This window comes from Nansenia antarctica (assembly GCF_963989245.1).
Source record: "Nansenia antarctica genome assembly, chromosome: 5".
Lineage (NCBI taxonomy): Eukaryota > Metazoa > Chordata > Actinopteri > Argentiniformes > Microstomatidae > Nansenia > Nansenia antarctica.
The window spans coordinates 25,567,737-25,593,567 of NC_137690.1; the positions used below are offsets into that span (position 1 = coordinate 25,567,737).

General features: G+C 41.4%; 1 protein-coding gene across 1 annotated transcript; it reads left to right on the plus strand.

Moving 5' to 3' along the window:
- Positions 1 to 368: 368 nt before the first annotated feature.
- On the plus strand, positions 369 to 25,714 carry rufy3 (RUN and FYVE domain containing 3). Its single transcript, XM_080532796.1, has 18 exons — positions 369 to 830; positions 12,438 to 12,611; positions 12,940 to 13,057; positions 13,885 to 13,986; positions 14,100 to 14,223; positions 14,754 to 14,818; positions 15,451 to 15,516; positions 15,615 to 15,684; positions 15,801 to 15,893; positions 17,092 to 17,175; positions 17,287 to 17,454; positions 18,469 to 18,566; positions 22,302 to 22,421; positions 22,548 to 22,677; positions 23,198 to 23,274; positions 23,423 to 23,450; positions 23,639 to 23,716; positions 24,454 to 25,714. The coding sequence occupies exons 1-18, from the start codon at positions 554 to 556 to the stop codon at positions 24,595 to 24,597; spliced, it is 2,016 nt and encodes a 671-aa protein (XP_080388922.1). The 5' UTR covers positions 369 to 553; the 3' UTR covers positions 24,598 to 25,714.
- Positions 25,715 to 25,831: the final 117 nt, after the last annotated feature.

Here is a 25,831-nt window from a genome sequence, read left to right on the forward strand (position 1 = left end):
GACCAGCCCACATTGAGCTTGATCAACACGACCAACACTGACCAGCTTCTTTAACCACGCAACATCAAATTCAAGCTGATCTAAGATGGATTTTTAAGCAGGGTACTCTCATAAAGGTATTTAGGAGATATTAAACGTAATCTAGGATATTACATGTTTGGAATCATAGAATGACCCATAGCTGCTGTAAGATGAAGATTAAGGGTAAAGCCATATTATTTACAGAAACTCTGGGAAAGCAATTTTACCAGTTGTATTTAGATTGTGATTGTGGCGACACCTAGTGGATAAACGAGGCAACTCTCTTTCTGGCATAGTACCGGTGGGGAAAATCAATTCGCGCTGAGTTATTGGGTGAGAATGCTTCGGCTAGTGAACTTTTAAGCCCCTGTGGCAGAGTTGCTGAGTAACTGGAATGTAGGTTCGACCTGGCAGCATTAATCACTCTTCAGCCAGAGTCCGTAGCGGCTAACCTCAGGTCTTTCAACCCTGTAGTGCTGCTCTGTTTTTGTTTGTCTCTTCGAACAAGTCACATGAATGTTCTGAGCTGAAGATGGCGGAGCAGCAGGGCATGTCAGCACCGGACCGTCTCCAGGACTCACAAGTTTCACAAAGTTCGGCGTCTGGGGACTTTGGTGGGACATCACATTTTCTAGATAAAAACGGACACCTCGCTAGCAGCCCGGAGGAGACTTTCTCCCCGACCTCGGTCATCTATTTCAAAGAGGCGTTGAGTTCTGCGAACATACGGTTCTCCTCGAAGACAGGACTGTCCTCTCCCACTCCGGCGCAATATGACTTCCAAATTGAGAGAACGAAGAAGACTAAAAGTGAGTGAGCTTCTATGTTGTACAATTCTAAAAAAAAAAGACTCTACAATCATGTGGTTATGTTAGCCAGCTGGCTGGCTAGCTAGCTAGTAACACTGCTTCTAGCTGACTGGCTTGAATAGCCTAGATTAGCTGCCAGTGGGATGCGTTCGTAAATACGCTCTGTAAATCTGATCAGCACTCATGGAATGTCTCTGGTCCAATCAAATTACTTGGTCCCCTTTATGACGTTGAACCCAGTGTGCGCTCCGGCGCTCTCAGGGCGCATTTACGAACGCAGCCCAGTTCTGGGCTAGCTAAGTAACTTTAGCCAGCTGGTTTGATGTCAACAACTCGAACACCCTAACGTTGACTGTGATTTGCAGTCAGTGTGACAACGAGCAATTCAGTAATGCTCGCCAAAGTCACCTAGCTGTACGGACTGTCCTGTATTAGCTAGGAGGAGATTGATGGTTAAAGTAATGCCAGACAGACAAACGTATAGCCTGCTAGTTCTCTACCATAGCTACAATGTAGGTCACTACTATGGAGAATGTTCAGCATTCTATGACATGTTCATGATCATAACTTGATACTGAGATTCTGACTAAGTACATATAACCTTTAACACAATAGTATTGAAACTGCAACACGGAACTGCTCTTAAAGCTGGTGTTGCACGGGGTTGACATTGAATCTTCAATCTTTTCCTTCTTCTTGAACATATAGATTATAATCTAGTTTAGTCGCTCGCCAAACTTGTTTGTTCTCCACCAGGGACGTGTGCAATATGGATCTCTTTTATTTATAGCTAGATGTCAGACAAAGCTCATACATCAATGGTCTGCAGCTACTAGGGCCCCTGGTTTTTGAGAAGGGATACCCAGAATATACAGAATGGCACTGTAGTTGATTGAGTTCAGTAGGTAGTGTGACTGACTGACTGACTGACTAGCAGGGTGGAAAAAGGGGATATTTTATGGAAATGCTGTCTTGTGATTCTGGCTCATTGGCATGAGTGTCCATGGGTCAGGTGTTAAGTCAGGGGGGGGATGCTAAATATTTGCTTATAAATGCAAATGCACACTAAGGATGAATCAGCTTGGGGTTGGCTATATGTTATAACATATAAAAAGCATATAAGAAAGGGAATACACATAATACAGAATATTACAGAATAATACAGCCCCCCCCGCTTTAGGCTAGGCTATTTCTTTGATGTTCACAATTTTCTATTAGGTCTTTTTATTTGATTTGATTTCTGCACCTATCATAGATTTAAACCTGGGCTCTACTACCATAAATGTTTGAGTCACTGAACGCATTTCATAAGTGGGCCTCGTAAGGACATCGTACTGATGCTCCAGAGATGGATGGATCCTCCCCTGCATCACCAGCATCAAATGGGCCACATCTTGGTACTACCCCCCCTCCTTTTTTTACGCATGCACCATCTGCTCACGTGACACTTGATCTCCTACCCAGCTCATTAGTCCACCATTTTGGTGAACACCCGCCCCAGTGTACTGACTGCGCACAGCCAATCCAATTAGAGCGAACCAGGACTGAGCTGTCCAGAGCGTTGTGATTTCCACCAGAGACGGGCAGTGCTCTCCCAGCGTTCTAAATCCCTAGGTTGTGCAGCAGAGACCACAGCAAGTAGGAGAGGAGGAGAGGGCAGGGCAGTCTTTGTTGAGACGACAGCTCTTTTTCCTTACTCATCCGTAAAGGGAGAAGAGGGGGGGAGGAGGCACAGAGAAAAGAAGAGCAGCATCATTTCTAAGACCTACTGAGGACTGCCGTTTGCCTTTCCTCCTCTTGTCCTCTTTTTTCCCCATTGTTTTCTTGGTCTTTTCATTCCCTCGCCTATTGTATTGTGAAGACAGCTCCGGCGGAGCGGTGAGAGCTTTTTTCCTCTCCCCCCTCTCCATTTTCCGCCTCTCTTTGCGCGTGGCCTACTGGAGAGAGAGCTGCACTCTCTCCCCCTGTGTTGTTATCGCCTCATCAGCTGAGTCATCATGTCTGATCTGACGCCTCAGACCGACGCCCCAACCCCAACCACTGACAAGATCACGCAGGCCGCCCGGGAGACCATTTACCTCTGCAACTTTCGCGTGTCAGTAGATGGAGAATGGCTCTGCCTGCGAGAGCTCAACGATATCTCCCTCACCCCAGACCCAGAGCCAGCCCACGAAGGTAGGTGGCGGCTAGGCTAGTGCGTAAGGCGATGTTGTTGCACAGTGCACAGCACACACTGGTGTGGATCCAGGCGAGTGCCATGCCCTGGTGGGTCCTGGTAATGCTAGTTTTGAAATTGAGAGGACTAAAGCTGTGTTCTTAGGAGTTATGTTGAGAAGGGGTACGATGCTGCATATTAATGAGGTGTTTCAGCAGACGGTGGGTAGCCTACCACCAGCTCCAAGGCCATCCCCTCTCCCTAGAATTGACCCGCCCGCAGCGTCTTGCATTTCTATGCTGCCACAGACAAATTTGTTTGTTTAGCAAATTCTCTCTGCTTAATGGCCGCACATTCTGCCCCAGTCATGTTATTTAAACACAGCACTGAAGGCCCCAAGTTATTCTTACAATATCATCATGAGTACATATGCGATTATAGCTTAAGACCAGAGTTGAATCCCTGCCTCAGTCAGCCCCTCCCTACTGTTTCCCCTTTTCTATCCGCATCTAGGCTACTTCATACCTGTTTAGATAAAATACCAAAGGGAGGTTGGATGTTCACTCTCCTTTTAAAAAATAAAATCAAGAAATCCTCCTTACTACTGTATCAGCCTTATGAATGACCGTGTCTCATACCATCCCTGTCCTCCTCCACTGCCTCAGCATGTTTTTAACGTGATTTAGAATAAATTAAAATCATGGCATACAACTTATGCAATTATCAAGCCCCCTCGCCTCCCTTCCCTGATTGCTGATACACTGAAAAGCACTGTGCTAATAATGTCCATTATGTCCTGGGACTTCATCTATCTGAATCTCTCTACTGTATAAGGCTACTCTGTGTACTAAAACATAGTAATTGTAATACAATATAGAAATATTATCTTTGTTGTAGCCTAGCCTTCTTGTAAGAGATTTTCAGATATTATAATCTCTTGAATTAATTGTCATATGGAGAGATCAAAAAGAGTAAACTGCCTCATGCCACGATGTTGGCCACACTGTCATTTGACATTAGATAGTCTAGATAACATTATAATTGTCATATTGAATTGGCTTGTTGTCAAAACGAATTAGGCCTAAGATTTATCGTTACAAAGTAATGCACTACAGTAATAATATTACTTTTTGCAGTAACTGAGTTACTATTCCAATTTGGGTAATAATAGTACTGATCAAATAAATAGGTTGTAATCGTTCCCTTTCTATTACTGTCCACATAAATATTTGTGATTACTGTGTGACGTAGTATAGTGATATGAGAAAAAACCTGTCTGCATCTAATTGTTTTTGTCCACTCGTCTAGTTTCTGTTTACGCACACACATACTACTAACTGCTTTAATGAGGGAGATAAAAAGAATGGCAGAAGCGTCTAAAACAGAACTGGGAAGGACTCCCATTACTTTGATCTGGTCTGTAATTATTAGGCTACTTGTGGTGGTGTAGACCTATGTAACGTTGTAATGTTGAGTTGTTGACATTGTTTATGTTGAGTAAGTACCAGCAATGTTTTGTTGCAAAAGTAATGTCACGAGTAGTGTAACAAATGACTTTTTCCAGGGTTTGAAGACTAACTGTGTTACAGACCCACAGGGTTAGGACTTAACCTGCTTGACTGTGTTAAACCAGGAAGGAATGTAGGCTAATTTGTTATTATTGAAATTAGTAACAAGATTTACATTTTTACCATTTAGGCTAGGAGATGCTTTTATCCACAGCTACTTACAATTAGAGATTACAGGGACGGTCTCCCTGGAGTAACTTTGGGCTAAGGCACACTAGTGGTGGTGTTCCCAGGTGGGATTTGAACTCATGACCTTCTGATCACCAGTCCAACTCACTATATCCACTAGGCCAGGCCACCACTACCCCAAGTAATAGGTAATACAAAATGTTTGATGATAATGCTAACACATTTAGCACATTACAAGTAATTAGTATAATTCAGATTAGATATAAACTCCTCAAAAAAAAGTTCGGAAACGTTATTTCGGTCGATTATTCCTTTAATAATACCAATTATTGGTATTGTATTTCATGTCGTTGGAAAGCCTGATTAGTGACCTTTGCAACGAGGTACAACTTGTAAGGATCACACATTTGTGGAATGAGCAACACAGCTAACCTGTGTGTGTAGCGGCCCCAAAAAAAGAAAAGGTACAAAATGTGGTAACATTCCCTGAAATATTATTCTGTTGGTATTTGAGGAGTTTTTTTGAGGAGTACAAACATATATATATATATTTATTTAGTTATTAATCTTTGTAGGCCCAGAACATATGTTGGCAAGAAAATGCAGAGTCATTGTACATTGATGTTGTAGCCTATTCTATTTTGGTAAAAGTTGTCCATCTGCCTGTCCTCAATGCAGCCCACAACATCACCCCTGGCCTCCAACAAATTGAAGCTGCAGAAAGCTTCATGAAAATGTAACACTCAAGGAAGGAATACAATGTGGGTGATGGGGTGATGGGTTGGGGAAGATGACGGATGGAAAGGGAGAAGATGGGCCCAATGTCCTTAGGGTATTCCTGATCCTTACCAACAGCTGTTTGGTGAATGGATACTCCCCATAGGATGCGAAAACTGTCTTTGGAAGAGGCCCATATATGCAGGAAAGCTATGGCTTGAATTGATTAGGTTAGACTACTGTATTCAACAGTTAAGTTATGAGTTGCTCATCCCTGATTTAGGCTTATTTTACTCCCTTCTCATATTACTAGGCCTAGCCTATAACATGGAAAATATTTTGAGTTTTCTGTTAAGATGAGCAAGTGAAATGTTGTTGTTGTTTTTGATTATGCACTCATGGGGAAAGAAAACATGCATGTAACAAGGGTAGGCGCAATAAGCCATGGCTTCAGCCTACACCTTTTTGGTCCTGTTACGTATTGTGACTGTGTATTTTTTTTAATACATGTATTGTGAATTGTATAAGGGACCAAAATAAACATTCTCAATCCAAAAAAATCAATCAATAGTTCTACAGTCTGGTCCTTTTTAGTTGGTCTGGTCAATGGAGTATTCTAAAATACAGTGCAGTTTTTGCAGTAGCTTTGTGAACTAAAAGTACAGAGCCTTTTTTCTCCAAAGCCCTATGCTTAGGCTAGTTCTGTACAACGGCAATAGTATTTGGAATTATTAGCCTAGCTAATGTGCAAATGATTGCGTGAATGATTAATCCACTCCTTGATGTGCATTGATATCTGTCACTAATGCGTTGTTGACATTTTGTCTAGCCAATTTGTTCCAGTTCTTTCACAACCGTCTGAATATTGTATATAACGTAGCCTAGGCCCCAGTGGTTCTCAACCTTTTTTGGGCCAGCGCCCCCCTGTCCATTATCCAGGTCTCTTACCGGCGCCCCCCATCAAAAAAAGTTGGCTTTTTTTCTTCCCTGAATTTTAATGTTGACTAATATTCTGTGTTATATCATTTAAAAAGCATGTCACTGAATGCCAAATAATAGATTTGATTTAACTGGGCAGTTGGAATATCATTATCATTAGTTTACCAGAGAGCAGAAAAGCCATGTGAATGTGAATAAAAATGCTGTTTATGAGTGTTAAACAAACTCAGACAACATCAGAGAATACAAACAGACTGTTTTATGATGCTAATATTTATAAATTTTTTGATTAGACTTTGTTTCCAAAGTTCAGAGCACTGCGCTCTGGGACCGCTCAGAGATGGGTGCTCTGACTGAAAAGACGGTTTGCCCGAGCGAACTGACCGTTCGTGCATTTACGAACGTACCTGTAATAACAGTGCTGACAGCTGATCAATCGCAAGCAGACAGAGTAGTGGTTTCCTATAGCAACAAAAGACGTTGACAGCTGTTCAGAGTGCTTATGTGTTCGTTTCCAGGGCATCACATGAGGAGCAACATATCACTAAAAAGCGATCGTATATTTTAGTTTGTAAACGTTAAGACGAACACATCGCAATGCTAAACTCAGAATGGCACTAGGGAAAACATCCACAACAACACTTAACAGTAATACATTTATGTAATATACTGTGATGAACCTGCGAGGGGAGGGGACATTCGTAGCTGATTTCTCCAGGTTAGATTATTGGTAGGATAAGCGACAGAGAACTTTCCGGACTGGTTTATTACAATACGATCGCTTTTTTTAGATAGGTTGTTCCTGCTGCGATGTTCTGGTATGGTGGTATGGTATTAGCAGCACTCATTTTTTTTAAACATTTTTTTTTAAATTTGTTTTTCAGATTTTATCCCTTTTTCACCCAATTTGGTATCCAATTGCACCCAACCTAGCATCCAATTATCCCCTGCCTATTGCGTAGGATCCGCCGCACGACCCCGTGGCCGGCAGCCCCAGAGGAGATCGCCAGGCAGACTAGCTGACTGGCTCCTCGAGCCCGACACGTTACTCCAGCACCAGACGGGGGCGGTGTTGTGCGACGGATCCTTGTCCGGAAATAGTCCTATACCCCCCTTTGGGAGCGGCCGCTCAATATGCCGCTCCCTGTGTGCCCCGGCCATATCCGGGTCTGGCGAGACCGGGATTCGATCCCAGTCCCCGGTGGGCAGCTTGCACTAGTGGCTAATGCTTAGACCGCTACGCCACCGCGGGGCTTGCAGCACTCATTTTAAATTAAATAAGCTGTATTGAAAGGAAGCGAACGAAGCGAACGCATAAGCGCAGAGGGTAGTGTGTATACGCGGGGAGGGAGTATTTGGCACGACAGGCTTACGTCACCGGCGGGGACATGGACTGAGTATCAAAACTAACATAATAAATATTCTCTCTCGCTTATAGCCAACAATTACAATGAGCCTACAAACTGAAACACGTCACTCAAGCATAGCCTACAAGGAAAACACTCATAGAAATTAAACAAGACCGTAAATTGAACAACACCGTATCGCTGTTAGATGAGCAACACAAATTAAATAGCCTATTCCTCATAAATCTTCGCCAACTGGCTAAATCCAAAGACAATCAACTATTTACAGTTATATAGCCTATTCCACTCCGTGTTCATTTGCGGGTGCTATGCAAGAAAAGGATGGCAAGGGTTGAAAGTTGGCTTGTGCTAGCATTAGCTATGGTGCATCCATGGTCAACATGACATTACAGATGGGATGAACCGGGGTTCTTTCGTAGACTAGCATAGTATTGCAATTTCTGCACTGTACATGAACTGTCAAGATTCTTCTACAATGCAGCTTACCCAGACACATTGGAAACTATCAAAAGCTCTGCCTTTGCTAGCTGAGTTTTTAGCTTAATCTTCTTGATGACACTCTCACTTTTATTTTTTTGGGCGCTGCGCTACGTGTGTCTGCGTCACAGAGCCCGGCCAAGTTCAGAACACTGCGCTCTGGGAGCGCTCAGAGATGGGTGCTCTGACTGAAAAGACGGTTTGTCCGAGCGAACTGACCGTTCGTGCATTTACGAACGTACCCGTAATAACACTGCTGACAGCTGTTTTTCATGAGAAAAATACTTTATGTGTGAACGCCCCCCAAGAACACCTCAACGCCCCCCTTTAAAAAATATTTGTTCCAGCCAGGGTTTGACGCTTACCTTTTCCCCAGGTAGCACTGTGCTACCATGTCAAAAAATTTAGTAGCACACCAACAATTTCAGTAGCACAATGAAAATTGCGCAATTTTCGTATGACGCCAACAAATTATCATAATCATAACATATCAGAATTATCATAACCGGCTCTTGGCCGTAATAAAAATGGAGACTCACACAATGTAAAGGGGAAGTAAGAATATTCATTTATTAATAAATGATTCATGAATAAATAAATAATTAAGCCCAGGCGAAATAGTGTGCGGAATTGATCTTCACAGCAAGGTCTTCTCTCATGGCATCCGCTATCTGCCCGATCATGTCAGCGCATCGTTTGTCATTACTATAGGTTGGATTTAATTCAACGCCATTTTTCTTGTGAAGGGCGAATAATTTGTGGAATTTAATAAATGGGATCTCTTCTTTTGCCACGTAGTAAGCGATGTTAAAATTTAACTTGAGCTGTCTTTTAATTTCCTCACTGGAGCTAGCCTTCTGGCGTCCAACAGCTTTCTCAAGGGGCTTGTTCTGAGCTGACATGAAAGCTTCCCTGCATTTCACATGTTTGCGAGACAGACCATGTTTTTTCACTGTGTCGCGTTTCAGCTGTGCGTCTCCTGACACAAACGCGGTCTTTCCAGCTAACTTCATGTGGGCGACACACCACTTGCAATACATCTTCCCTTCCTTCAGCAACAGCCACGGGAAAGATGTTTGCCACTCGGCACTGTACCTGTAGACCTTTGTCACTTTTGTCAGACCAGACTTCGCGTTGGCAGTGGCACCGCCATTATCACCGTGTGGATAATGACCTTCCCCCTCCCCTGACACACTTTCTGACCGGGCGCTCTCCTCCTCGCTTTCCCCGTCTCTGTTTTCTTCGTCACTCTCGTCTCCAGCTGTAATGTTGACTCCACTACCCCCCTCTACCTCCTCTCTGTCTGGAACGGTGCTAACATTAGCCTTGCTAAAGTATGCCGTAATCGGATTCATTTTAACAGCGGTCTTTTTCTGACAGGATTTTCAAATGTAAATGCGCGCTTGTTGTGCTTGCGGGTCACGTGTCTGTTTTTTTTTCCTTCTGTTTTCAAAGGATTGCATTGGTCTAGATGCGCTGTGATCTTATTAACGAACATAAGATTGACTGCGCATGACAGTAGTTCAGCTTTAAAATATATATATATAATTTTTTTTTTGTCGCACTGGTGCGATTGAATGTATTTCCAAGTCGCACAGAAATATATTCACTCGCAAATGCGACCAAAACAGTCGCACTGTCGAACCCTGGTTCCAGCGCCCCCCGATGTTGTCTGAACGCCCCCGTTGAGAAACGATGCCCTAGACCTAGGCCTACATCATCTTCTGATTTCACTTTTGTTTGTTAAGTAATGAAAATTCTTATTTGGCAGAAGAACATAAGAGCCTGATGTAGGCCTATGTATCACAATGAAAGGGCGCCTATGCCAAGATAGTGCTCAGAAATTGTGAATTAAGTCTTGTTTATGTGAACATACAGTCTTGGCCTAATAGGCATTGGAGGATTAGTATGAATATGACTTTCTGATTTGATCAGACTGATCCCTGATGTGGGAGTCATGCCTGATATCCCAGTGTCATCCAGGGAAATGGGAGTCATTCCAGTTGACTAACTGGCTATTTTCCATATCCATGCTTTTGCAAGGATTCGTGTATAGAGTCACACAAAGTATATCCCTTTGGTTTCCCTGTAGGTTTCATCTGATTCTGTGTGAGTTTCTGGGTTAACTGATATGCCCCCCAAAAATCCACCTTAAGACATGGCTTTTCGTTAAGCTAGGTGGGGCTATTCCAGTACTTGCTATTCTGACGAAAACATATCTTCACATTGAGTAGGCCTACATCCCTGTTTCCTTTACGGTTGCCTTTGTTTACACCCATGGTATGCATGATACTATCCTTGTTTTCTGTTTTTCTTTTCCATTGCACTTTGCAAAGACTCATGGGAGGATTTCACAGATTTGGTGGAGCACATGCAAACGCTTGATGAGTTCAAAGGTGCGTATTGCAGCGTCCCAGTTCAGCTCCTACCATTCCCGCCTCCAGTCACTCCCTGCCACGGGGGTCATCTCAACGCCTGGGCCACCTTGGCTCCGTCTCTGGCCGTCCAACCCATAGAGAACAGAACAATGTTCTGTCTCTCTATGGTCCAACCAACCCTGCCTGCGCTACGTGACATCTCTCATCCACCTCCATATGATTGCTCCAACCAGCTTGCCTTCAGCCTTTCTTTTAATCTTCCTTTCCATTTCTCAGTGTTGATTTCTCTCCATTTCTCTCTTAGTCTTCTGCCCCTATTTTTTTAGACAGAGATGATATACTAGACAGTGTATCATAGTCTCTCTCTCTGTCTTCTGGCACTTAATTCTCTCTCCATTTCCTGAAGAATGTGGTGCTTTATTGGGCCCAAACTGAAGGCCTCATGCCCTGCTGCTAGGCCTGTTTGTCTGAGCACAATGCCAGAGAATTCTCTGCCAGGTATACCCACACAAGCTGCCAAACCGGTACCAAATCGCCTGGCTCCTTGGAGAAATACACAACAACACAACAAGGGCTTACTGTTTGATATGATGTGTATAGCTACATTGCATTGCTCGAGTCTAGCCTGTTAAAATCTGGTATGACAATCCTAAATCACCATGAAACGTTTGTGGTTTACCACATAGAGGTGTTGAAGAGATGTCGTTTGGAATAACTTATTATTATTTTACCATTTTGTCATGTCTCTGTAGACAGAATGTAGTCTCACAATTTTTGAAATGATTCCTCGCCCACCTCTCTGATTAGGCCTGTGGTTAAATTTCCAACCTCTGTCTACACACTTTCAAGCTTCAACAGTCTTGTTAAAAGAAGAGCTGTTAGCTGGCTGACCTTGTCTCAGATCCAAAGATATTGGCAAGGCACGTTGTTGCTGTAGGTGTAGCTATTTTGTTGCATTTTTGCATTATTAAAAGGTGAGCCCTGTAGTACGGTAAGTAGAGAAAGAGAACTGTCGCTTCCACTTCTGCTTCTTCATTTTTCATTTTCATTATTATTAAGAGGTCACTCATGTAGCTCACATATAGCTCCGGTATATTGTAGGCTAGTTGCTTGAGGAAGGGTCTGTACCTAGGCTTACATCCATGTCATGATGGGGACATGCCTGCCTTTGAAAAGGAGTAATAGCCCCAGGATTGAGGAGGGTCTGTTTTAGAGATCGGCATGGAAGGTGAAGTTGATGTCATTCATTGTTTTTATATCTCCACATAAGCCATCCGTTATGCAGTATCAATGTGAAACCTTTATTATGTTTATCTATGTTTATGGTTTGTCACTCTTATAGGCCTCCTGTGAGGGTTATCTAGACACATGATTTAGTTATAGAATGTGCTTACAGCCTTTTCTGTCCTGTCAGGATGACAACATCTTTCACATTACTTGAATTCCAGTCAGTTAGCCACACTAATTGATACAAAATGATGGACAGTTTTTGAGGATCCCCTTCATGTTGTGATATAGGCTAAATTAAGTTGTAAAAGACTTCTGAAACATTATCTTGATTTGAAATATATATTTGAGATAAAAGCAGTTGATATGACATCTAGGCCTTGATATCATTAGATATATATCACTTGATATATCATTAGAAACATGGCAAATTAATCTCTTTTGCGTACAAGTTGGCTTCCACCTCAGGGTTTCAGTGTGCTGAAGTCGCACATCGCCAACATGTTGCTAGGTTTCTTGCCTTCTCAGCTCTGAGGTTAACACCCATGTGCTGCTGCCAGACCTCAGCCAGTGTTGTTGCTATGGCGACCCGTGCCTCTGTGCCAGGGGTTGTTTGTTGACTCTGCCTTGTACTGTTCTCCCGTCTCCAGATCCCAAGGACCCCATCGCCATCGAGAGGCTCAACCTGATGAACATGGCCAAGCTGAGCATCAAGGGCCTGATCGAGTCAGCGCTCAACCTGGGCCGCACACTGGACTCGGACTACGCACCTCTTCAGCAGTTCTTTGTGGTGATGGAGCATTGTCTGAAGCACGGCTTAAAAAGTATGGATGCTATGGCTTGGTCATCATTTAGTCCAAGTATTGGCTCAATTCTCGCAGTGCACTTCTCTTACAGGAATCGCATTCTGCCAAGTAAAGTAGGAATGTTTCTGTCCCTCTGTTCTAGATCACTACAAGCAGTTGATTCTCGCTGTAGGCTATATCCGATATAGGGGGACAGTGTACTTTGCTTGGAAAAATTAATTGGATAAAAGAGTCAAATCACCTAGAATGGGCCATTTTATTTTTAACATGAAATCATGAAATGAAATCATGTTCAGAACCCCATCATTGGTGACGCTGAACTTTGACTCCCCATCATGTGTTGTAGCCAAGAAGACCTTCCTTGGCCAGAACAAGTCGTTTTGGGGGGCCTTGGAGCTGGTGGAAAAGTTGACTCCTGAAGCGGGAGAGATTACTGCCAGTGTGAAAGACCTACCTGGCCTCAAGTAAGCTTTTAGGTTCAGCTTGTTATTCCTAATGTCAACCCCTTCATGTCCTCCTCTCATTGGATGTATATCTTCGATATATCAAGATATGTAAGCCCTGTTGTAGGTGGTAGAAGGGCAATTCCATGGTAATGCATTCCAACAGACTCTGGGACTCAATGTTTCACTTTCAAATCAAACAACACACAATAAAAAGCCAATCAAAAACTCTTGATAGCAAAGATGAACAAACTATACAACTATACGCACAAAGAATACTTCTAACAATTCCAACTTGAAATATACACGTTTACTTTAAAAACTGCAGCAGTAGAAGTAGAAGCAGAAGTTCGGCAATGGAATAACCCTGAAAACTCCCTCTTTTTATTTATTTATTATTTCATTTACATAGTGAGTTGACTATCATATGATGGCTTGAGTTTGAAAATAGCCTATCATATGATGGCTTGAGTTTGAAAATAGCCTATCTCTTTTGGTTGTTGATCTACTGTAACTGAAGTGGATTTACATCCAGTAACAGAATGCAAATACAGTAGGATAACCATTAATGTTGTCCTGAAGAATTCATAAGGGCATGAAGACAGAAAGTAGTTTGAGTAGTACTCAAAAAGTAGAGTAGGATGGTCCATTGAATGACTACACTGTGTTTTTTGTTGTGTAAGGTTTTATACTATTGTACACATCATTCCTTACTTTTTCAGAACAGAAGTAGCCTATATCGTATTAGTCTAAAACCTGTACTAGATCACAGTCTATATCTGATGAGTCTAAAACCTATACTAGATCAGTCTATATCTGATGAGTCTAAAACCTATACTATATCACAGAACCCCTTTAGGAAGAGGTCGGGCCTGGCTGCGCCTGGCCTTGATGCAGAAGAAGCTGTCTGACTACATGAAGACCATCATCAACAGAAAGGATCTGCTCAGGTGGGTTGGCACAGCACCACACCAGACATACGTTTACGTAACGACACCACAACCGTTCCATTATTGCAAGTGCTGTGAGTGTTCTGGTTAACAATGTCTGCCTCACCTTTTAGTGAATTCTATGAGGCCAATGCTCTGATGATGGAGGAGGAAGGAGCCGTGATCGCTGGGCTGCTGGTGGGGCTAAACGTCATAGACGCCAACCTTTGTATGAAGGGAGAAGACTTGGACTCTCAGGTCATTATCTTGTTCTGTACTTCCTAAATGCATTTTCATGCAATGCGGTTATCCAGTAGGGGGCGATTGGTGGTAGAGTGTGTAGTTGGAGTGTATCTGCAGTGTAGTAGAGAAAGAAAGCCTAGACAAACTCGCTAGTAAACGGTGAGACAACTTTCGTGGGTGGGTGAGTATTGAGGGGATATCTTGAGAATTGCAGTAGATCATTTGAACGCTATAAATTGAAAAGTTAGGTTGACTCAGTTGCACACAGTAGCGTATACCGTTAGTGTCTATATTGATTTTATTTTGTATAGATAGTAGCCTTCAAAGCACACACAGCTTGTTGGTTGAAGTACAGTAGACAAACAAAGCTATTGCGCTAATCAGGAGTCAAAGATGAGTGTGCTGGAAAAGTGCATAGGAAAGATTTCTTGGGCTCACTTGAATTTTCTGTATTATTTGGCTATTACCAAGTCTTATGTCACTTAAAACATAGTTGTTGTTTTTTGCAATAAATATACTCTTCTAACTCGTTGTTTCATCTGCAGGTTGGGGTTATCGATTTCTCAATGTATCTGAAGGATGGGGGACATAGCAGCAAGAGCACAGAGGGGTAAGTTCCTGTTGGCTTGTAACCTCAGTTATGCCTTTATCATTGGCTGAGTTTCATTCCACTTCTACTTGCTTTCACAGAAAGTTCTGTCTGATAGGACTTGATGGGGGAAAATACTATGGCACTCCCACTAGCATACCTAGCTAGTCAGCTGTGTCTACTGCTCCTTTGACTGATAGGAAGGGGAGTGAACAAGGGCAAAGTACAACTTTGTGGAATCTGTATGCCATTGTTATTGTCTCTGCATTTAGTCAGGGATATTCTACTCAAAATACAATTTGACTGACCTTTTTTTAGGCATGAATTAGGTCCAATAGTGTTGTTAGGGGGGTACCCCTTAAGTTATTTTAATTTGATTGCGAGCCCAGAAGTAAATTGTGGAAAAGTACCGCTAGCTGTTTGGCTAAGTCTAAAATTACTAAACTAAGTTCAATGTAACTTACGGGCCAATATATGTTGATGTTCTCAATTTAAAAGATTCACTTTGGGGGAAAAATCCTTCTTCTGTTTTTGTGCCACCAGGTTTTATAGGGAGGATGGTATATAGATCCCCTATAAATTCCGCCCAAAATCGTTGAATCCAACTGCTGTCAATATTTTGTTTTTCTCTCTTTATCTTTCTCACACTTCAGTGATGGACAGATCACAGCAATTCTCGATCAGAAGAATTATGTTGAAGAGCTGAACAGACATTTAAGGTACTGTCAGGCTTCCCTTAAAACAACTATCTTTCCTTACTTAATTCCTAGTTACTGGTTTTGACAAACGTATTCTGTCACGTATTCTCAATTCCCAGTGCATCAGTGAATAACCTCCAGGCTAAAGTGGATGCGCTTGAAAAGTCCAACACAAAGCTAACAGAAGAGGTGGGGTTTTTCTACCTCAATCACAGTGTAACATGAATAATTGTAATATCTAGCATGACCATCATATTACTTAATGATGCATCTATTGAAGTGCACTATGTACTTTGTCTCTTCAGCTTGCAGTTGCAAACAACCGGATCATCACCTTGCAAGAGGATGTGGAACGAGTTAAGGAGGAGAGCTCCTACCAACTGGAGTCCAGTCGCAAGGTTGTCTATAGTATTTGTAAAGAAAAATACATATGCCATGTATGAATGAAACCGTAGAAATCCGTTGGATCGCCCCGCGGTGGTGTAGCGGTCTACGCACTGGCCGCTAGTGCATGCTGCCCACCGGGGCCGGGGTTCGTATCCCGGCTCGCCAGATCCAGATATGGCCGAGGCACACGGGAAGCGGCATATTGGCCGGCCGCTTCCGAGGGGGGTATAGGAGTATTTCTGGACTAGGATCCGTCGCGCAACACCGCCCCCTGGGTGCCGGAATAACGGTACTGGGCTCGAGGAGCCAGTCAGCCTAGTCTGCCTGGCGCCCTCCTCTGGGACTGCCGGCCACGGGGTCGTGCGGCGGATCCCATGCAATAGGCAGGGGATAATTGGATGCTAAGTTGGGTTAAATTGGCTACCAAATTGGGTGAAAAAGGGATAAAATCTGAAAAACAAATTTTAAAGAAAAGAAATCCGTTGGATCTGCGCATAATGGTGTCTGTCTTAAATTGTTTGCCAATCCTATACCTCTAAAACGAACCGATAACCAACAGTAAAATGCAATATGATTTTGTCGACTCATCTGTGAACTCACACCTGCAGCAGCGTTGAGAGGGATGCACTGGACTCTGATATGTAGTGTATAACCCTAATTACACATTCAGTGTAACTGAATCATGACAACCATCATGACATTTTTTGGTAACGATCCATTGTGATGCAAATAGTCGTTTTGACAGACACAACCGTCCAGGTCAAAACAATGATGTACCATATAGGTGTTCATGTGTCCAGGGAGTTATGGGGCAAGCACAGTGAAGGCAAATAAAAAAAAGTGTAGAATAATGGGAACAGGGTGGTGTTCCATTATTTAATTTGCAACATGGTGTATAAATAATCTTTGTTTATAAAGTTCAGTACTGAGTTCAGCTTGTCTTCTACCCAGATACAAACATAACTTTATTATTATTACAAATTAAGGAAAGATTCCTCATCAAATTAAATTGCCAGGTTGGAGAGGAATAGAATCAGAAGGGAATACCTTTTGAGGGAGAGTGTGTGTGTTAAAGGGTGGAGGAGATGGATACCGTTTTGCAGATAGACCGAAGGTAGCAAAACAGTTGTTCAAAATCTTTAATTTACACTACTGATATTGGGTAACTTGAAAGTACCCAATGTGTAATGTGTGCCATGTCTTCCCCAGGCATCGAGAGCAGACGGATCTGCAGATGGTCAGGTGTTGGGTGAGGCACGCAAGCAGCTCAAGGAGGAAACTCAGCTTCGATTGGTCAGTTACACTCTTCGTTCCCCTCCTACTCTATAGAGGAAGAAGTAGAGAGGCTTAATTCTGATTGGGACTGTAGTCTGTTTGTAAAATGGTTGTCCAATGGTTGTTCAGGATGTGGAGAAGGAGCTGGAGGTGCAGATCGGGATGAAGCAGGAGATGGAGCTGTCCATGAAGATGCTGGAGAAAGACATCTGTGAGAAACAGGACGCCCTGGTGGAGCTCAGACAGCAGCTTGAGGACCTGCGTTCCCTCAACCAACAACTCTCTCACAAGTCACAGGTACACAGTCACAGAGTCACAGGTACACAGTAACAGGTACACAGTCACAGGTACATAGTCATAGTCTCACAGGTACACAGTCACAGGTACACAGTCTCACAGGTACACAGTCACAGGTACACAGTCACAGGTACATAGTCACAGGTACACAGTCACAGGTACACAGTCACAGGTACACAGTCACAGGTACACAGTCACAGGTACACAGTCACAGGTACACAGTCACAGGTACACAGTCACAGGTACAGAGTCACAGGTACACAGTCACAGGTACACAGTCACAGGTACACAGTCACAGGTACACAGTCACAGGTACAGAGTCACAGGTACACAGTCACAGGTACACAGTCACAGGTACAGAGTCACAGGTACACAGTAACAGGTACACAGTCACAGGTACACAGTCTCACAGGTACACAGTCACAGGTACACAGTCACAGGTACACAGTCACAAATACACAGTCACAGGTACAGAGTCACAGGTACACAGTCACAAATACACAGTCACAGGTACAGAGTCACAGGTACAGAGTCACAGGTACACAGTCTCACAGGTACACAGTCACACAGTCACAGGTACAGAGTCACAGGTACAGAGTCTCACAGGTACACAGTCACACAGTCACACAGTCACAGGTACACAGTCACAGGTACACAATCACAGTCACTGCACGTCACATGTGATGAGGCCTAAGGACCACTCCTGACTCTTCTGTCATGATTAGGGCCTGTGAAATTCTTGACCCCCTGACCTGTCACAAATCTTATCCTCAAGGCACCACTGCATGCACTTCCACAGTCCGACAGTTCCAGTTATCCTTCTGCCCACGTAATGACATGAAGTCAGCAACATTCTAAATAGACTGGGCTTGCACATTAATTCAAAACCAGTTTGGAATTCTACAGGTCAAGAATGTCCTGCTAGCAATTGATTTTTGCAATGTTCACCTTAAATTTGCATACATCATCACCATCTCCTTATGGCCTTTGTATCGTTTGGGGATGCGTCCACAGAGCACAGAGATCAGTGGCAAACAGAAGAGCGAGGTCATTATTCGCTTGGAAGAGAAGACCAACCAGATGGCGGGGACCATTAAACTACTGGAGAGCAGGTGGGCCCACACTCTCACCACCCACAATGCCATGCTTAGCTCACCAAAGCATTTTGGGTTTAAAAAGGATTGTGCACCCAAAATACAACTTCATCATGATCTCACACATACTTTGGCTGTGGTCTATTCACCGATCCAAGTTTTGGGATACTTAGTTCCCTAACTGAGATACGTCATAGCCATCATTTGTTGAGCATTATACTGTAAAGCCATTCATTCTGTATGTAAAACACCTTACAAATATACCATTCCATTCAGAATCGTATGCCTGCTTTTATTTTGCAATTGAGTTACTAAATTGTGTTATGGGGAAACTCCACAGTAACAGAATGATGCTGGGACTTGATTTTTCACTTTCAGACAAATGTCAAACAAAACCCTTGATAGCAAACAAACCATACAGCCCTATGCACAAGGACTACTTCTAACAGTTCCAACGGAAAGACATTAGTAAATTAGGGACTGTGCAGATTCAAATGTTATACATTCAGCGGCATACTAGTGTGATAGGAGTTATGGCAGTACAATGTGTAAACGAGTTGGTATTAACAGTTCTATGAACCCTACTCCTACTCCAGTCTTGCCAGTTGTAGGTGTTGGAATTTAATTGACGTGTGCCTCCTTTGTTTCTAGTTTCTTTGTCTACAAACTGCTGATGTTATTGATCATACTGAAATAGTACTCACATAGACCCATGCCCATGTGTTTGAACGTACAGTGCATTCAGTAAGTATTCACCCTGCTGGACTTTTTCCACATGTTGTGTTACAGACTAGATAAAATAGATTGAATCGATGTTTTTTGTCACTGATCTGCACAAAATACCCCATAATGTCAAAGTGAAAATTCCGATATTTTAGAAATGTTTACCAATGAATTCAACATGAAAAACTGAAATGTCTTCAGCGCAAGGGTAATAGTTCACGTGATTTCAGAATGAATATCTTTGGATTCCTTTTTATGTGGTATCTGAATTGCATAGGAATCAATTACACACTGGGTGGATCAGGTTGTCATTAGAAACTGAGCAAATGGAGAGGAACAGAACTGCTCAGGAATGCTTCTGAGACCTGGGGAGAAGAAAAATCTACAAAATTGGATGGCTGAGTGGAAAAATCACAGTCAATCAGACATAATCAGTAACTCTACAAAATGTCAATGTAACCGAGTGAATCCCTTCAAGAAAGCAAATCACGAGGAGAAAAAATATGGAGATTAAACAATTCACTTCTCCAAGATAAGATCTTTGTTGAAAAAAATCAATAAAGCCATAAAAGAATACGTAGAGATAAATGACAATGGAGATACTAATCCAACTATTATATGGGAGGGCCTTAAAGCGGTACTACGAGGACAGATAATATCATATTGTGCATGGAAGAAAAGACAAACACAACAAAAACAGAAAATACTTGAACAACAAATACAACACTTGGAAGACAAATTTAAAAATACAAATGAAATAATAGTAAAAAATGAATTAAAAAAGAAGTATAAGGAGTTGGATAAAATCCGTACAGAGGAAGTGGAGAAATTAATGACATACACCAAACAGAAATATTACGATGGAGGACCTAAGTCTTTAAAACTCCTAGCATATCGACTTAAGACACAGACTAAAAAAGCACACATTTCGAAATTGAAGACTGTAGAAGGCTCTGGAACAATAACGGAAAAGAAAGCAAATCACATCCATAATTGTGTTCGCAACAATGAATTCAAGTGATACAGCAAAGAAAGTGGCTGGAAATGGCTTTACTACAAAGCATTAAGTTTAGTGCAAATCCAGCACAGTTTCTGCATCATCGCTCGTTTGAAGAATAGTGGCAGCATCATGTTATGGGTATGTTTGTCACTGGCAGGGACTGGTGAGTTTGTCAGGATCAAGACCAAATTATGACATTTGCGGAGTTGGTAATGACAGTCTAATCCGCATAATGTGTAATTGATTCATATGCAATTCAGAGACCCTCTCAAATATATTCATTCAGAAATCACATTAACTGTTATCCTTGCACTCAGATGGTCTCAATTCAACTTATTGAATGACTTATTTTAATTACATTTAATTTGAGCTCAAGACTTAAGATTTCAGCTTTTCATTTTTAATTAATTAGTAAACATTTAAAAAATATATGTATATATTTTTCACTTTGACATTGAGGTATTTTGTGTAGATTAGCGGCCAAAAAATTAATTAAATCTATTTAAAGTCAGGTTGTAACACAACAACATGTCCAGGGAGTTGAATACTTAGTAAAGGCACTGTATATACAGTATCTAGTATTTCACTCTGTTCCTTAAAAATTGAGTTGAAGCCACTTGCCTGCAGTAATTTCGGTCTTCCTCTTCTGTCCCTTATTATTTTTGTTTTATCTATCCATTTTCATTCCTTTCATCGCTTGGTTCTCCTCCTTTGTTTTCCAAAAAAGTGAGAAAGACTTGATGAAGCAGGCTAGAAACTTAAATTCCGCCGCAGAGAAATTGCTTCAGAAGCAGCAATAGGCCCCTCCTCCCTCCAAGACGACACACACACATCATAGTTTCATACATCAGATTCCGAATCTAATCATAAAACCTTGCCTTTATCGATATGGCTAAACTGGGTATTTCTTTTCCAGTTTGACATACTATGTTGCGGTTCCTGTCTTTTTATGAACTGTTAAAAACAAACAACCTTTTCCTCCAAATCTCCTGAAATGGCTTTCCAGCATCAGCTTTGATTAGTATGGACTGAGGCAGTCCCTCTAGCTGCCCCTGTCCTTGTGTTCTTTCAGTTGTAACAGTGCGTGGCTAAATCGGATTAGCAACACTGCTGACTTTTGCCTGAGTTAATTTATGAAGTAATGTCCAAAATGTAACGCTTTTACAAAGGGAGAGTGTATCATATGTCCACTTGTAATCAAACATGATTGAATAAGTGGAGTTGAGATGTTGTTGGCAGTACTAAAATGGCAGTTTTAGCAAGTGAGATGTGTACAGTACTTTGGTCAAACATTTTAAATAGATACTGTCCTTTTCTTTTTTCCCTTACGGCAGAGATTGGTTGGTATAGCGCAAAGTCCTACAGTGGCAGGCATACATCTTTACAAATCAGTTCTAAAACTACTCTCACCCCATGACTACTAAAGGACAATTATTGCAGCAGAGATGGATACATATTAGCTAATATAATGATAGATGGACAATGTACCCAGGTTTCAGTTTGCTCAAATCTCTTATTATTTTCTTACATTATTAAAGCTGATAGCATGTTGCTAATAATACTCATGCTATTGGCTATACTGCTGTTATAATACAACATTAAAAAGGAATTAAGCTAATTTAAACCTGGTTTTGTCCATTTGTATCATTGTGAAGATATTATGCCCTTAAACAATCCATATCAAAATGTAAGGCTTTACTGTTTCTCTTGAGAGTCCAGGTCAGGATGATAACATACTCAGTGCAAAATGCAAGAAATGAAACGTGTATGTGGACATAACATAGATGTAAACTGTAGTAAAATCTAGCATAATAAAAAAAAAAGTCAAAACCAAACTGAGCGCCTGCTTCACTTTTCTTTAGATAAGGTATGTCTGTTTTTTCCCTGATCATCTCCTTTTTAAACTTCCTGCTAGCTATCATTTAGCTCCTTTTCTTTCCCTGTTCCCTTTTTTTCCTGTTGAAACTGGGTCTCTCTCCCCCATCCTCTTAATTTTCATTTTACCATAAGTTCATGTGACCCCAACCCAGATCCAAACAGGCAGAGCGTGAGAGGGATCTAGCTGAAGAGGCCAACCGACTTTTCAAACAGGAGTTTGGGGACAAGATCGAAAGTCTGCAGCTGGAGGCAGAACAGCTGAGAAAACAGAGGTATTTCATCAAGCAATTTATGAAGTGACCAATGAATAACTGCTCCACATAGGTTCTTGTTTTTGATCAGATTATAACTTGCAAGTTCTGTGCAAAACATCAGATGTGAAAAAGTGTATGTCACAGGTCCTGTTTGGAGCTTGAGCTGCGTAAGGAAAGGGAGCGAAGGAGTGGACCCCACATCGACCCTGTGTCTGGGGAGAAGAAGCCCTCTACACCCCAGAGGGACAGGAAACATCTGGAGGATGTCAGAAAGGTACAACACTGGCTCACCCCTTTACCGGAGGACACCAACTCAAATGTTTTCCATAATGTGGGTTACTTTGATCATGTTCACATTAAACTCATACAACACACATTTTGACAAAACAGGGGTTATTACTCCTAATTGCAGCTATATGATTTCAAACCATCTAGTATGATGTCCATGTGAGGGTGGTGGTAATCTATGCAGATTGAAAATTATTAATGTCTGGATGCATGCCTTTTGGCTCAAAATGTCATAAAAATCCATCCATTTGGTCAAACCCAAATGTCATCTTGTTTACTCTATTTTGTATCACACACAGTACATACTAGATTAATTTGCTCATAGCTCTTCATTGCCTCTGGCTGGTGTTGCATTATATATAGTTAGTTTCTCCTCTGTAACACTGCAAACATTTATATTCACCCTTAAGAGTTTAGATTAATTTAAGAAACATAATTCTGTAGTTGAGGGTTCTGGATGTTTCTTCAGGGGCTGATACAGTTATGTTGTGGTTGTTGTTTCATAGGAACTGGAGGCAGTTAAGAAAGAGAACGATCAACTGCGTACAGTGTTGGAGGACAAGGGAAGTCTAGGCTCCAACATGTAAGTATGAGGGAGGTTTATACTGGTGTCTATACTGGTAAGTAATGGCACAGTGAAGCATGTTTTCTTCTTTTAGCTCTACTCTTCTCAGTTAAAGTGATTAAATCATCAGCCAATTGTTTTGATTTGTACCTCTCTTGTTTTGAAGGTCATTGTCACAAAATGAGGACGAACAGGTAGGATGCATTAATAAACCATGTACATGATGAAGTACTTATACTTATAAGTAATTATACTGCTCACTAAATGTTCCTTCTATTCAAGCATTTATTAATTTTGATGTATTTGTTTGAACAGTAAGCATGTTTGTATTTTCATCTGATTAATATGCACACAATATCAACTGAAGCTGCGTCTTCTCTAGGATGAGTCATTCCTTGAGATCAGCCAGCCTTCAATCTGTACTTTGTGTGAACAAGAGGAGTCTATCACAAAGACTAAGGTACTGGGCTCTAACAATTAGACACTTTCGTTGGTTTGGTTATCTAAATTAAAAATGACCTTGTTTACTTTCCTTCCAATGACACTATCACACTGATTGCTTATATTTCTGTAAACTTGCAACGTGTGACTGCTTTCAGTGTTAAATTTATTAATTTGGTTAAGTGACATCACACACTGGCCTATTTGACTGTTCAATTGCCAATTCAGCTGCTGCAACTGTACTTGATGACATATTAAAACAAAAGGCCTACCGGTATTTGGTTTCATTATTTTATTAAACATTGGTTGCAAGTTTATGTAAAATATATTTGAGTGGTCGTAATTGTAAAATGGGATTTCATGAGTAAGGCCATGCAAACTCGATTATCTAATGGATTTCATTTCCATTAATTTTTTTTTTTAAGTGTATCAAATATCCAGCTTAGATGGATAAACAAGAAAAGTATCAGAAATATTATGATATCATTTTGGGGTCCCTAGTGGGATCTTAGCTGAGGTCATTGGTGTTTTGGTTAAGGAAAGGTGAGACAGGTGTAATTACCTCATGCTATTCGTAAGGATCAAAACCCAGGGGTGGGCACAGTATACATTACATTATTTGAAGTGAAGCAGGGCATCTGTTAAACAATGAATCAAGTTTGTATGGCCTAAATAGTGCATGCTTTAACACACCAACTAGTGATGAGTGTTGTGGACAGATCTGCCGGCGTCTCACCCCTGCTTTTCTTTCTGTAGGGACAGTGTAAGAACTGCCATGGGGTTTTCTGCGAGAGCTGTCTGGCCAACGAGTTGCCTTTACCCTCGTCAATCAACCCAGAGCATGTTTGTGACATGTGTTACTCTGAGTTACTCCAGCAGTACGCCTCAGGCCCATCCTGAAACACAGGCCCTGCTTCTTTAAAACTAGTGTGTGTGTGTTATTCATTACAATACAAAGGGACAATCACTTCAGTATGATGCAAAATGCCCTATTCAATCAACCATGCAGGATAAGTCAAATTCTACATTCTTGTACAGCTAGAATGGACATTTGGATTAATGTACTTCACAAGACAGTGTTAACAGTGTGACACTAAAATAACCCATACTTCATACACATCTAAACAGGAACACTGAATAAATGTTTTCTTTTTTTGAATTCGGCCAAAATGGCTACATGAGTTCTGAACTCAACTGGACAAGCGTCTTAAAGGTCTTCTCAGAAATGTTAGGAGGTTGTTAGTAGAAAGGGATATTTTCAGTTGCCCTGGGTGAAAAGCTTTATCTGCTTGTGTACATATCTGAATTGATCACATTATTTTGTCATTAATAACTAAAATGTCCACCAAGTGGATCTATTAAGTATGTTTTTCTGCTGTAATTTTCTGCAGTGTTGTAAGAACAAGTGATTTAGAACATCTATATCTTTAATATAACTTGAATTGTCTATACATCTCATTTTGCCTATCCTTTTCCCTCACATGGATCAACTTGTGCTGAAAGCATTGATTGAGATTCTGTATGGAATGCAATTTGTGAAAATGTGATATTAATTGTACAGTTGTGATTGCACTGACTTGCTGGTTTGCATTATGATTGATCATAGTTACTGAAATAGTTTGCCATGAATTTGACGAGTGGGAAAAATGCAAGACTTTGAACATTTTTATGTAGTAATTTTAAGCTGGGTTATTGAGTTAAATGCCTCTGTAATTATCTGGACACTTATGTTTCTGCTTTATTAAACCATGTAATACTTGGAGAGAACAGATGCATATGTTTCCTTGATGAACAATAAACTTTTATCAAGTTTTACCAAACCAGGGTTTATTTCAATGATCTGCTATTCCAACGGTCATGTTTTCAGTATCTTCAAATCCATCCAAAGATTAGAAACTATTATTCTTCATTGATTAACAACACACAAAATTGCATAATAAAAACAAATGGGAGAATATCTTCCATGAAATTATTTCCCTTTCTAATCTAGCTGCAAAGAGAACAGGTGTACAGGTGTTGTCCCGCACAAATGATGTAACACCTCTCCATTAAAGGACAGTGATGAAGAAATCTGAATCAAGATGTTTATTCATGAACATTTTACTATGACACTGGTTGTTTTACAGTGCTGTGT